General features: G+C 35.8%; 1 protein-coding gene across 1 annotated transcript; it reads right to left on the reverse strand.

Annotated features, from left to right (window-relative positions):
- Positions 1–1,079: 1,079 nt before the first annotated feature.
- On the reverse strand, positions 1,080–14,333 carry Ufsp1 (UFM1 specific peptidase 1). The gene is made up of 3 exons (XM_065221636.1): positions 13,729–14,333; positions 1,209–2,476; positions 1,080–1,177 (listed from the first exon to the last, which is right to left on the reverse strand). Exons 1-2 carry the CDS (start codon positions 13,855–13,857, stop codon positions 1,949–1,951), a joined length of 657 nt encoding a protein of 218 aa, XP_065077708.1. The 5' UTR covers positions 13,858–14,333; the 3' UTR covers positions 1,080–1,177; positions 1,209–1,948.
- Positions 14,334–15,743: the final 1,410 nt, after the last annotated feature.

A 15,743-nucleotide genomic window follows, 5' to 3' on the forward strand; every position in this document is an offset into this window, starting at 1 on the left:
TCAACGAACCCGATGCTAAATTTTGCTATATGTATACGTTGATTCTATATGTTTTTACATCGATTTTTATTTCCATTCGATGGATTACGATATTTTCGATTCACAAACATGGTTGTGCTACAATGATGGATCAAACATTTGACTACTACCGACTTGTAAAAATTTGGTCAATTCCATATGCGTTACATTGAGCATCTTACAATTCATAGAGCTATGCCTTCGCTTGAGTTTATTTTCTTGCGAATTTGCTATTGATCAGATATCGTTTGCTTGCTTTGAATCACCACAGCACAAAAATAAAAAAAAAAATGTATATTCATTCGAAACCGATGCAGATCAACCATGTCGAATATAGGCAGCTGCACTATTGTACATACCTTAGAAGCGCTTAATTTTCTCCTAAGTAATTGAAAAACGCTAAATTAATCGAAGTGCGTGTACCATTTTATACAGCAATAGATCTGTTAGTATTCGGGTATTTAGATTTTTAATTTTCTACTTGCCCGATACAACGCTTCTCTAACTAAAGCCAAACACGCAGGTAGGGTAACAAACCAGAGTACATACGCACCCGGACACAGCTTGAATAGTTTAGGCTGCGTTCCATTTGGTGAATTTGAGAAATGGAATTTATTTAAATAACCCTGCGCTGCCCATAAAAACATAACAGCCCCAAATGGATTTTTTTTTGTCAGAAATGTCCAATGTCCATTAGAATCAATTGTAAACTACCGGCATCTTACACTGTGCACTAAAAGTTACATGCTTTGTGCAGAAAATATCATGAGAAATACTAAAACTAGGTTGTCCCATCCAGCCTATGGGAAAATAAATGTTCAACAGCGTTTTTCTCGGCTTGCTGTTTTTCCAGATGGGACTGATATTCTTTTATGTGCAGTGCACACCAACTCGAAAATCGGTCGGCCAACAGCAGAAGGATTTTAATTTATTTTCAAAGTGTCAATTTTAAGTGAAAATTCACCAAATGGTACACAGTCTTAGCATTTTTCAAGATTTACAGAGTATTTCCTGCAAAAAGGTGTGTTTATCTTTTTTTTCCGTCGAAAATATTATGCACTTTTATTTTTTTCTGTTTTCCAGTCGTGTATGTAGGTACCGTGACATGCCCTATTACCATAGGTTTGCCATAAAAACATGACTTGCAATATTTATTAACCTAAAAAAAATAATGTCTAATACTGCGACACATAGAATCATCACTATATCCAAAAAACGGCGTGCATTGTGTATAGAAGTACCTCTATTTCTAACGATGCGCAGAGCCTTGTTCAATTGATTCAGAATGTAAAACATACGTTTTATTAAGCTATTTTGCTGCTGGTATCAAACCACGGTATTAGGTACGTACGTATTTGAACGTGTTTGTAGCCAGCTGTCAAATTTGTTATGTATTAGATGACTCGATATGCTAACATTTGCAATAGTTATTTAGAAGAAAAAAACATCAATATACCGTAATGTTGCAACCCACCGCTCATGTAGTCTAGCTTCACGACAAATGTATAATTATTTTTATCATTTTTTATCTTAACTTGCACTTTATAGCAAATGATGATCAATTATACTACTGGTATTAATTGTAATTATGCTATTGGTATTTGTAGTAATTGTATGTAAATAATGATAATGCGTATGCAATGAGCGATTAAGGAAGCATGAGCTGTGAATGGCCACCTTACGCAAAATATTCAAGTTTATTGTCAAACCCACAGTATTAGGTGCTGCGCGGGATTAGGGCAGGTCCACTCTGGTCTGTTAGAGGATATTGTGTCGATGCTTTTCAGTATATTTTTTTCTTGCTGTGATGAAGCAACCATTTCCTGTGAATATGTGCGATCGTTTCGGTATGTGATGCGATATTCTAAGTTTAATAACATTTCTGCGTGAATGTTTCACTTACAACTACTTTGGAGAATGCATGCAAGTTTTACAGAGCATCTTTAATCTTCATCATAGGAAGACAAAGATTGTAGAACGAACTATCTACAAATTCATCAATTTTCTGCCATTTCACGTAGGTTTTAGTGTAGAGCTCTTCTTTGGTTTCAATTTTTCCGACAAAATGGGGATCAATGACCAGCAGGTAAATATCCTGGTCATCACTAACATGTATTCCAGCAATTCCCTTCGAAGCAGCATCCATATCGCCACCCATCATGATCAAACCGCCATATGTTTCGAAATAATCCTTGAGCGTATCGCTATGCTTTGCAATACTATCTTTTTTCGATATGTGAATAACCTTGCAGGACACGTCGAACAGTGTATCGATTACGTAGATAGCTTCTAGTGTACCAATCCACTCACGAGAACCGAAGAAACGTTCCGGCTTGTCCTTTATTTCCACTAACGTTTGCTGAATTGTTGGAATGTTTGGGACTTCGTTTTCTAGTTCTTTGTTCAGAATGATCCACGAGCAAATCGATTGTAGTGTTCGGTACCCGCAGCCCCAACCCTGAAAAAGATATAAAACATGATGTTTTTAATTTATGAACAATAAAATTGAGCTATTATGCAACTGCTATTTAAATCTAGTAATTCCTATAGAAAACTTAGTATCTTTTGTAGGAAAATCGATTACACCGCACAGTGGGACGAAATCAAAAAAAGTAGGACATGGCTATTTGCGACGAAACTATGTTCATGCCTTCTTGGATGTTTCTTCATTTCTTGAGAACTTTATTTGAGCATTGAAAAATTTCGCTTAAGAGGAGTATACACTCAGATAAAAAATTAACTTTTTTATGTCTTTTAAAAACTCATGAACATCTATGAAAACATTGTAGATGATGTAAGTTTAAGAAACTTTGTTGAGGACGACAATTTTCCATCTCTCAAGTGGGCAAAGTTATAGGGTGAAAGTGGAGTACAAACGGTAGTTTGAACTTTTTCATTTTTTTTTTTTCAATATTCTTCAAAGTTGTAAATGCTTTAAAAATGCACAATTCTACCGATGGAAGTAAATCGTTATCTCTTCGTTTTAAGAATTTACATTCGTTTTTTATTATTTTATAACATATATTTAAGGGGGTGTATCTTGTGCTAACCTGGCTAGCAGATAGGTATTAGCATCTAATCTCAACGTAATTTCGTTCAGCAACTTATACTCTACTGTAACATATACAATTCATACAGGGATCCTAAGGAATGCTTAATAAATTTTCAAATAAAGTACCTCAATGTTTTGTTTTGTTTTGTTGTTTTTATGACCATTTTCCAAGTATGTACATTAGGGTGTGGGGAACGAATTTGGTTATAATCTCGATTTGCGGGAGAATCGCTCAAATTTTACCAAATCTCGGACTTAGATTAAGAATACTAAACAAAACAAAGTACTGTATGAAGTAATGAAATTGGGTTGTTAGCGGAATGCTAAATAAAACAGCAAAAGGGTTTATCTTCCATTTAATTCCACTTAATTAATTTTTGTATCCATGCCAGATACGTATTTCGACTACAATGTGCAGTCTTCATCAGTGTCATTCCCACTAAAGAACTTATCAAAATCTAACCCCCTTAAGTACTCATCCCCTAGGTAAAAAAGTCAAGATCATAGGTATAAAAATGAAACTACAATGTGTTGAATCGGAACCTACCTAACTAATAAAAACCAAAGATTTAAGTAAGCTAAAGGAGAAAAATCTATACAAATCTCTAATAAGGAAAATCCCCAAAGGCTTGGTAGCCATCATAATGAAGTAATGAAATTGGGTTGTTAGCGGAATGCTAAATAAAACAGCAAAAGGGTTTATCTTCCATTTAATTCCACTTAATTAATTTTTGTATCCATGCCAGATACGTATTTCGACTACAATGTGCAGTCTTCATCAGTGTCATTCCCACTAAAGAACTTATCAAAATCTAACCCCCTTAAGTACTCATCCCCTAGGTAAAAAAGTCAAGATCATAGGTATAAAAATGAAACTACAATGTGTTGAATCGGAACCTACCTAACTAATAAAAACCAAAGATTTAAGTAAGCTAAAGGAGAAAAATCTTTTGCTGTTTTATTTAGCATTCCGCTAACAACCCAATTTCATTACTTCATTATGATGGCTACCAAGCCTTTGGGGATTTTCCTTATTAGAGATTTGTATAGATTTTTCTCCTTTAGCTTACTTAAATCTTTGGTATTTATTAGTTAGGTAGGTTCCGATTCAACACATTGTAGTTTCATTTTTATACCTATGATCTTGACTTTTTTTACCTAGGGGATGAGTACTTAAGGGGGTTAGATTTTGATAAGTTCTTTAGTGGGAATGACACTGATGAAGACTGCACATTGTAGTCGAAATACGTATCTGTCATGGATACCAAAATTAATTAAGTGGAATTAAATGGAAGATAACCTTTTTTGCTGTTTTATTTAGCATTCCGCTAACAACCCAATTTCATTACTTCATTATAAAAAATTGTTTTTCGGAATTATAAAATCATTAGGTCGTATGAATAAAAGCGTTTACTTTACTTTTCCCATAAGAAAAGCACGGGAAAGTAAAGTAAACTCTTTTTATTCATACGGCCCATTAGATGATGTAACGATATGTTGTTCTTGTAAGTAACAAGAAGAGGGTGTAAAGTATGTGTTTGACTCATAAAACCTGTCAATTTCGCTTACAGAGCGTCACAATCAGCGATCTTATGATTCGTGAGCGTTCACTCAGAGTGAGTGCTCACGAGTCGTAAAATCACTGATTGCGACGCACTGAAAGCAATATTGGCAGGTTTTATGAATCAAACACATACCTAACGATCTCTTCTTGTAACTTACTAGTACTAATTATCATTATAACATCTAATGATTTCATAATCCTTTTTATAGCAAGTAGAGTGGAAGTAACCCTGCTTAAAACGAATAGCGATTTGCTTCCTTCGGAAAAAAGCCCTTACAACTTTGTAGAACATTGAAAAAACTAAAAATTCAAACAAAAACGTTATGGTCAAAAAACGTTTTTTAATATATTTGTTTATTTATTTATTTATTTATTTATTTATTTATTTATTTACTTTTTATTTATTTTTTTTTTGTTCTCCAGGTAATCCAGTTTCCTAAAACTTTATCGCAGACGTTATTTCGATTAGATGAGCCATTTTCGAGCTATGATTTATTGGAAGATATCCAATACGCCATTTTGATATGTTGCCCATAGCCAACAATGAAGCAAAGATTCATGGAATTCTTAGAGGTAAAAACTGAAATTCGTTCATTTTCCGCTATTTGGTAAGGATGTGGTCCAGGCCGTTAGAAATACGGACTTTTGGCTTATCATGGCGTGGACTCAATTTTATTTATCATTTTAATACTTCTGAATATTTAAAATTTGTTCAAATCTTAGATCTTATTTTTCAAACCAACCTCCCGCCCACCCCCCTTGGCTAGTTTTTGCACCTTGCTGTTGGTGGGTGGGCTTAATTTCATGCTTTATAGTGGAGTGTTGGAGATGGTAGGTTTGGGGCCGGCGTTGCTGGCTCATGCCGCGATAGAATGGCGTCATGGGCAGGCAATGGGGATTACTAAGCTTCCCCTCTCTGATAAACCACTGCATGAGAGAACCAAAGATCTAGTCTAGCAGTGATAGTATCACACTTGTTACTTCTTTTGATTGAGAGCCGCGTCGTAGTACGCTTACGTATAGGCACTGACGTTGGGTGCGATACTGGTGGGTTTTGCCGCAAATCACTCTTATTTTATTTATTTTTACGCAAATAGATTTATTTGGGTTTGCAAGGGAATTATACTATTGAAATATTTCAGGAAATGCCCAACGGTGCTCTTTCTATTTGCGTGACAAGCTTTCAATGTCGTTTTCATTGAAGTATTACTCAGGAAACAATGTTAAACATCATTTTTGTACATGGTATTGTAACTAATCTTATTCGTGCTTCATTTTGATTTGGGATAAGTGTTTGAACTATGGCTCGGGATTTCCACTGTGGCGTGCTTTTATTGTGACATACTCACTCATACGTATTTTTGTGGTGCGACATAGTGGAAGTGTGTGAGCATAGTTGGAACATATACCCTATATAATTTAAAAATCAGCTAGGAAACTAACTTCAAAATGAAGCATTTTAGTCACATGAAGGTGTTACCTTATATATGCAGTTAAAGCATTTGAGTTAACTTATTTCTTAGTGTTCAAGTACTTACATTTGTAAACAGCAGTCAATGTTAATCTATGAACTAAACCCTACGTAAAATCGATCTTTCCTTATGTGGTATTGATGCATGTTTAACTTTTCCCGGCTGTCGGAATCAACGCGCCTACATCTACGGAGCTTACACAGAAGTGATTCGCAATGCGGTAGAGCTCACCAAAAGTTTTTTTGAGCTTCTGTAGTATAGAATTTGTTCGGTGCGGTTTTGAAATTTTGAAATGATTGATACGTGCGGTAAAATGACTAAATTGAAACAAAGCTCAATGGTAAAATAAGTAGAATATCTAGGGAGGAAACCAAAATTAATCAACTTGCCAACATAGGCTATCACATTTATTTTGGTGGCACTCTTTAAATGATAATAAGCCTTTTTTCTCGCTTCGGTGGTCTCGCACGGCTTTCGGAATTCGCGCGGTTTTCGTAACTTACATAATTTAGATATTTCGTTCGAAACGGATTTACTTATTCAATCGGTTTACTACGCGGATGTATCTACGCGCACACGTCACAGCATTTTTTTTCTATAACTATCTTGAAACAATACATACGGAATCCAGTGTTTAAGCGGCCAACATAGGCTAGTCCTTCTGCTGTATTGTCAAAGATAGAAGCGAAATTTATTCAAACGGGTCAAGTCTTGAAAACTAAGCTGTCACGCAGGTCCAGCTTGATACCCAATAAAAAAAATCTTAGATCTTATTTTTCAAACCCTACAACTTAAATGTTGATTTGGGTTTTAGAAGCTGATCATAAGCCTGGATTTTTTTTCAATTCCAGGATTTCGACTTATTATATTTTAAGTAATTTTTCAAAATCTCAGCATACCAAAAGCCACATCATAATTGTCTTAGTTAAGAAAGTTTGAAAATGTTTCGTAGTCTAGAGCCATTGGGATCATGGTATTTTTTTGGGATATTAAACATGTTTTTTTTTTTAATTTGAGATATTGAAATTTGAATCGAATCGAATGTTTGTTTTACTCTGGGCCTTGATTTTTTTCCTCTATATGGGTCATTCCAGCTCAAGTGGATACAGAATTTAAAAATATTGTGGTCGATGTCACCGATTTGAGCCAAACTTGGCCAAAACGCTTATTTTGGCTTTCTGAACAAACACCTTTTTTGATTTTACTCTAAAGTGCCTAGATCCCTGGATTTTTGAGATTTTTCGAAAGATTATTCCACAACCAAATAAGCTATTCGTGATATTTGAACATCAATTTGAAGGTTTTTAAATGTAGATTCACATAGGTGTACTCACATTTTGTTTTTGTTATGGAAACTACAGTAAACAGACTGATTACCAGCAGGTATCCAAATTGTCAAAAAATGGCCTATTTTCACCATGGGCGGAAGTTTTTATTTATTTTAATTATTTTAATTTTTTATTTTTTATTTTTTTATTTTTTTAATTGTATCCCATAGGAATGTATTTTCATTTAAAGGACCACAATTAAATTATGGGCAGAAGTAATTAAACGAGCTAGTTATGATTTCATATAATGAGAATCCTGCCATAAAAATATTATTGTTCCATCACGCCGAAGGAATTCAAGAAAAAATAAAAATAAATTAAATAGCATTGATTTTCCACCAGAAAAGCTCAAAACTATCACTCACTCATCTGGTCATATCTCAAAAACTATTTGTCTAAATCATTTGCTCTTGGAAAAAACATCAAGTTTTTCAAAGTGTGGAGAAAATTTGAGCCCAAAATATCATGAAATTAAAAATCCCGCCCATGGTGAAAATAGGCCATTTTTTGACAATTTGGATACCTGCCGGTAATCAGCCTGTTTACTGTAGTTACTATAACAAAAGTAAAATTTGAATACACCTACAAGAATCTACATTAAAAAAACTTCAAATTGACGTTCTAAGACACCGAATAGCTTATTTGGTTGTGGAGTAATCTCTTCTGAAAGATGAAATTTTAAAAAAATCTCGAAAATCCAGGGTTGTAGCCGAGGGAGATCTACGCACTTCAGAGCAAAATCAAAAAAGGCGTTTGTTCAGAATGCCAAAATAAGCGTGTTGGTCAATTTTGGCTCAAATCGGTGACATCGAGCACAGGTGGTGTACCCACTTGAGCTGGAATGACCCATAAACAAAAAGTTAAAAAAAATGACCAAAAGTTCATTTGTTTATTAAATAAATAGAAAAAATACATAAAATAAGTAAATAAAATTTAATCAATTTAAATTGATTCGTACAATTTTTTTAAATGTTGGGGTCATTGAAGTTTAAAAAAAAAAATCAGGATTTTTTTACCCAAAATCACTTTAATTTTTTTCCGTGTGTATTTTCCCAGAAAACGTATTATTTTTTCCTACAACTTTGTAATTTTGTTTGGAAGTGACATTTTTGTGTTATGATTTGTTCAAAAACTTCGAAGACACCATTTTGATTTTTTTTTTGCCAGATTCAAAATGGCCGAATGAGCTTTAATATAAATGATTGACCATAATAAACAATTATGAAAAATTTCATGCTTATCAAAGAAGATCGAGTCAATTTTGTTTTCGCTGTTGGCCTTGAAATGCTCTTTAGCTTTTTTTTTACTTTTAAATCCTCAACCCTATTCGAATCAGAAATTTTTCTCAGATTTTGGTTACAATTTTGGTACTAATGCTCCAGTTTCAGGCTCCAGGCTCAAATCTAATTTGAAATATTGTTTCATGATTTCATTTGCATAGAATGTGGCACAATTTATGTTCTAACCTTATGACTACGAAATAAATTTTAGTAAATAATTAAATAGGACCAATTAGAGGACCGCTTGAGCCAAAAACTTATTAACAATTATTGAAATTGGTGGAAAGCTAAAGTGCTATGTTTATTCGGAAATAAGTTTTAAATCAAGGTCTAGCCCACACTTGTTTCAAAATTCCGCCCGATTGAAGATTTCGACTTAACGGATACCTACTATAGTAAGCAACATCCGTAATGTGTTACAAATTGAGCATATTGCTTGCAAACAACCACTTATTGCAAACATCTGTATGTCATTTAACGCTTTGATTTTCCCACTACCGCTAAACTCTCTCGTAAGCTTTGAGATTGAAAAGATCCAGTCGATCGCCGCGAAATGAGTAACAGCAGCGAGCGCAAAGTGAATGCCACCGTGCGTGCAAAGATCGACAGACAACGAGACATAACAATCTAATTGCACGATCATTTGAATTGCATATGTGCGGCATTTCGCAGCTTTTGTGATGCGCGCCGATCGACGCAAAACAGTCGGTAGCTATAGATACTAACTATATGTACCTATGTGGTTGCTAGCTGGATTAGCAATGCCGCCAGTTGGTTGCACTTTCAGTCTGCTTTGTCTCGGTTGTGACCACTTGCCGTTAATTACTGGTGATCACGTAGAATTGTTTAATTTCCTTTTCATCTTCTTTGTTTGGGTTGATTCCATCTGGCCGGTGCGGTTTTGATTGTGTATCGGCGCGATCTGTTGCTTCCGCCCAAAGGGTAGCATTTATCTCACCATCAAATCCGATCACAATGATTCACGGTCGGCGCAATGTAACGTATGGAAGATGTGATTAATTGTTAACTATAAACTGCAAGATAACTTAGATGACGTTCAGCATGATACATCTTTAGCTAATTATTCGGCTGAAATTTTAAGAATTGTGATTCATCGAAATGGCTATAATTTTCTGAATTCCTTTATGTAAAATCACTCAGTGGAACTTGCAGTTCAGTAGATAAGGTAAACTCAATTCTGTTGTAAATTGTAAGTATGGATAGTATACAAAATATCTAATTTATATTTCATACGATTTATAACAAATTTATATACTATTCTACATGATAGGCTATCTATAGTGACCTTCAAGGCAGATTTTTTTTTTCCTTTGGTTTGTTTTTTTCCGTCGATCTTGTTTTCCGTGCTGAGCACCAATGCTACCGACGTGCCAGGAAGGCAGCTCCCACACCTGGACCCTACCTACGACTTTACTTCCCATCCGAAGGAAGGCGTGATCAGAGATGTTATGCCTCAGAACATCCCGGCGGCGCCGACTGAGATTGAACCCAGGCCTGCTGGGGTGAGAGGTAATCACGCTTAACACTACACCATCGGCGCCGTTTCCAAGGCAGGAATGTTAGACGTTTCAATGAATATTTTACAGAAAATCTAGGAATCATAATTTTGACTTCAGAAAAGTTTCTCATTCATATTTAAATGGGAATGGTATTGCGAATAGCACCAGTAAGGAAGGAAGAAAAAATGTGTTTACTTTAGTTTTAAGCATTAAATTAATTAATAAAAAACTACAAGAGACAGCCCAATGGGGCTGTACGAACAGTTCACATAGAACTACGTTCACATATGTTAACTATTTTGATCGAAAGTTATTTAAAATTCCCGATATTTTATGACATCCGTTGATTTCTTACGAATTGTAATAATTGGTCTGTCCATTTACCGTTTATTACTAATAAGATTCTTTTTTCAGTTCATGTGTAATTATTCTTGTGTTAGAAAACATTCCAAACTAACTCTTTCTTTGAAAATTGTGGTGGCCCTGAAAAGGGCCGTTTTGATGTTTTATGGTCCTCAAAAGGCCCGTTTTGGTGATTTGGTTGGTTTAAGGGGAATTATTTTTGTCGCCCTGAAAAGGACGGTTTTCGTTTGATCGTGCGGTCATCTGTCGAGCGGCAAGCAAATTACCCGGCTGTTTGCCCTAGGCAAAAGTGTAGCCTTGATATTAGACGGATCTCCAGTTTACGATGAACAACACGCACTATATCGTGACGCCACTTATTACAGGTTCGTATTCTTCTGGCAGCGGTGGGTTTGATGCACGGTACCGGGTTGTTCGATCTTTGTCGTGGTTGGGGAATTCTGAGATCTGTAAGAACTTTCGCTACTGATATGGTGAGCTAGTTTGATGATCTTCGGTATGAGGATGACGAGCTTGATGAAGATGGCCCACAGTGGTGTTTCTCACGATGAGCAACTGTACCCGAACAGTGGCGGTGTGGCTTCTTCACTACTTCTCTGGCTAGAGCGCTCTTGCAGACAGCCTTGGTAGCAAGCTGCTTGCGGGGAGCCTCATGTCGTGTGTTAGCCGATCGATTTGAACACGTCCGAAGTTCCAAAGGAAATGCGGCTTCGGCTTGTTTCGTTTGGGACCAACTATGTGATGGCTTGTGGTCTAAGCATATGTATGGGAAATTTTGATGCTACCAATTTTAGTTAAATTTAGTAATGCTTTGGATAAATATGCGTTCAAAACCTGACCCTTTTCGTTACATGTTCATTTTTTGAACTCGCAAAATGTACCCCCATATAGAAAACAAAAACGTAGTCCTACGTCAAAAATCAAAATAGCTGAAACACCCACCACTTATGAAGTACTTCTCGTCCATTTGAGGCCAGTTTCGAAATGTTCTACCTTTTAGACGTAATTAACACCCTCCTTTAGCTCAGTCGGTATAGGCGCAGCTATAAAGCAAGACCATGCTGGAGGCGACTGAGTTCGATTCCCGCTCCAGTCTAGGAATTTTTGGGGTTGAACAATTTCTCGACTTCCCTCGGCATAGAGCATGATTGTACCAATAATACTACAGAATTTCATATTGATATTTTTTCTGAGAGTTTACCAACTGCAGTATTATATTGGTTGGCCTCTAACACACAATACTGATAGACGACTCGAGCTATGATGCTCACTAGGTCTTTGTAGCTTAACTGCTTGTATTGCGATTACAAAATCGAGACATTAGCTGTCATGAAGAAGTATTGACCGTAAAGAAGTTACATTGAAAGTAATTGTATTTGATCGCGCCGCGCATGTGTTCATAAGCGGACCCCCAATGTCCTAGTTTCAATATCTAGTAATTTGGTAAAGCCTTGTGCCCTGAGATGTAGAATACATGCTTAAAAAGAAAAATATATTATAGTTAAATTTTAATTTATATTCCAAATTCTCCTACAAATCGTTTTTTTGTTTGGGTCATTGTCATGTGTTAGCTTTGAAACTTGTTGAAAAGTTCTGACAACAGTTTTGTTTGAATGACATAAAAATTAATTCGAATATTACTAATTTGAAAAGTACTTTTTTGTTGGTTAGAAATTTCTATTAAGCCCGCCCGGTTCCTCTGTTTACCGAACAAATCTGATAAATACATATTAGAATCACTCAGTCTGCGTGAAGCAGCCGATTTAATCAAGGAAGTTCTATTAAAATCCATGAACTAATCGTCTGAGGTGTACTGAAGTGTCATACACGTGCTATTTTCCACTAAGGAAGATTATAATTATAAACCTTCACTTTAGTAATGTCAAAACCCATGTCCAGCGAAAGGGGGTTTCGTAGAATACTACCCAACCACCAAGCCCGTTAATAGCTCGATAACGGTCCTTTTTTATTAGCCTAATCAGCATTATATTGCATTTTTTGCATATCGGGATTGATGGTTACTTGGATAAAAAACAAAACAACTTTCAAAGGGGGCTGATAAAATAAAATAAAAATTGTTCCACTATAGAACATTTTGGTACAGCCTCTTATGAAAGGGGCTGATACTGATTTTTTTTTATTTGATTTTCTTTCACTACGGACGCGGTTTTTAAGGGAAGCTCAGATGTCTTTATCTATGAACCCACTATACATTGTGTAATCCGATACAACGATTATTGTTTGCTGAATAAAAAGGTAAAGGCTGTATTGCATATTAAATTCATTGCAAGCGTACGCTAAAGTTCACATTCTACACATAGTTCAGAATATTTCATTACCAAAAGTGTGACAAAACAATGCAATATTCTTGACATATTAAAATCGTTTTGGATCTATTTATGATAAGTTAAGCCATTGCTTGGAAGTTAAATTTAACTCTCAAGCTCTTATGAATTAATATTGATAGTATCTAAATTAATGAAACCGTTGAATTTGAAGGATTTGCTTCCATCAAAACACATCCGTTTCTCTACATTAATTTTTCATCCTCCGGATAAAAACCACAAGAGAAGGTTGATTACCTATATGATCATATTTCACAGTGCTTAAACTAGCGTTCTCAATACTGCTTTTGATTATCAATTCAAGCTCAAAAGACACATAAGTAGATTCTACACCGTGACGAGCAAGCAGTGATACTCTGCAAAATGTTTTTATTTCTACTACTATTCTTACATCCAACTTCATACTCGGTCTGGTACAGATGAAATCGATGCGGCATTGGAACTGACTGGCGCTTGCTACCGAATGACGTAGACTAAAGTCAAGAAACAGTTCCATCACAGCACTACCAGCATATTGAGCGTAAAGAAGGTAGGCGTGTGGCAAAAATATAAGCGAATATATGAACAATAACCCATATAAATATAGAACTTCAACATGCGCTTCTGGTGTAACATTGTTTTTTTTTCGATACATTCAGCCTCTGGTTAAATTCTGTTTTCGAAGGGAGGAAAATCAAAATGCTCTATTTTTAGATCTCCAAGTAGGTATGAGCACAAAAATTATAATTGAACAACAAGCATTTTCCATCTGACATACAGCATTCCGAAACATTATTAATATCTTACCACATCTTGAAATCCATCACATCCATAGTGATAATAATGGTAGTTGCCTCGCATCAAATATGTACTGCCGTCAGGTTTAGGTGGTTCCAGGTTACTATGCACATTTAGCAGTAAATCTAGCTTATCCATTTCAATTGCTGGAAATTAAATCGCTTTTTGGCACTTTTTTTTCCGAAAAAAATCGGAATTACGACAAAATTATTGCGAACCGATGCACCCAACTCGAGGTTAGCTAGCCTAGCTAAAAGTGACAGTTCAATTTCACTGCAAAACCGGAACTAAACTTTCCACAACAACTTCCACCATCGATCCGTTCTCTTCCAAGATTCTGACAAAACTGCTTCAGCGATTTTTTTTTCTCTACAATGCAGGATTCGCATAAAAACAAGTTGTTTACACAACACACTTTCTTCTCTCTTTCGCAAGCTCTGACTGTCTCTGTCTGTTAGCTGCTTTTCTCCTATGCGTTTCGCTGCCTTGCTTTCATTGGGTGTTTCATAGCACGACTAAAAATAAAATTTACCTAATGAAAAACCCCATCGTCAATGATTTCCATCCATGCACAAATTTTCTTCGCGGTAGTTCTTTTTCCTTACTATTTGCTAAGAAAAATAGAATCAAAACAAAAGCAGAAATAAGCTGACGAAATGCGCAAATGAACTCTGTACCCGATCGACACTCCGAAATAACTGTAACTGTACTACTCTAACCAACACATTTGCGTTTCCCTGCTGCGATGCGTTTGATAGATAACGGTTCTATGTGTGAGAATGAACGTTGAATGAACTGGTTGTACGAATTGGTGTTGACGGCGACTCTGTAGCTCTTACTCCTATGAGAAAATTCATAAGCAAACGTCAGACTGTGCGTAAAACATGGAGGACTTTGTACTATCCTTTCACTCCACCGAAAATTTCCATAAGAAACTGTCTATATTTGCTGGAAGAGCAAATTTTTCGACGGTGCCGTCAATGGATTACCAGCAACAGTCGTATTTTCACAACAGATGTCACCAGTAGGTTGATGGCTGTCAAATACTGAAAACGAATCTACTCAGGCTCTGAACCATTTGGCGATTTTTTTTTAACTTTTGGTTAAAATTTGACAGATGGAAAGTTATCGATGAACCCTGCTATCCGAGCATGGTTATTTCTTTTAGACAAGAAGTTAACTTTTTACAACCGTGGGTCGAAAATCGGTCGATCGACAGCACGGGGATTTTCGAACATAGAAAATAACTTTCGAAATGTCACTTTTAACCACGAGTTAAATTTAACTCGGCAAATGGTTCACAGCCTCAAAGGCAGGGTTGCTTGCACTCGTTGCACTCACTTGCTATAAAAAATTGTTATTCGAATCTTGAAACCATTAGATAATGTAAACGATATTTTAAAACTAACCAAATTTGGGTACAATCCACCATGATCGGCCAAAACTGAACCTACCCAAAAATGGGTAAACTGTGTTTGAAGTGACAAGTTGACAAAGACGAAGAACTTCGACATGAATCCGATCGACGTTGTTCATTCGTCAACTTGTCACTCCCAACACAGTTTACCCATTTTTGGGTAGTTTTGAAATAGCGAGTAATGATACGTTTTACTACTTGTAATTGGAAGATTGCCGTAAAAGCTCAACGCAGATGTCGCCACTGCATGATGATGATAATGTTGACAGACTGCATATAAAATTCGGGAAAATTAGCGTTAAATCATAATTTTCATCAAGCCTGTGTAAAATCCTTCCAATATAACATTCGAATTGAAGAAGAAAACGTTATTACGATCAGACTGATGTGCATTTTTGACTTTTCCAGTTGAACTTTCATAAGATATATTCATTTCATTTCGCGGCTCCATCAATGCTGCATCGTAAATATGATGTATAAACAGAAATAAATTGCTCAATTACTCAAAATAAAGATGATTTGTCATCTTGTTATCACTTTGAAAACCATCTAGCACCATTTTATAGTATGGTGCGTGTTGAGTAAAGCAAGTTCCGTTGCGTTTTCC

This window comes from Ochlerotatus camptorhynchus, unplaced genomic scaffold (genome assembly GCF_037179485.1).
Source record: "Ochlerotatus camptorhynchus isolate MF236.1 unplaced genomic scaffold, CSIRO-AGI_Acam_v1.1 ptg000146l, whole genome shotgun sequence".
Lineage (NCBI taxonomy): Eukaryota > Metazoa > Arthropoda > Insecta > Diptera > Culicidae > Ochlerotatus > Ochlerotatus camptorhynchus.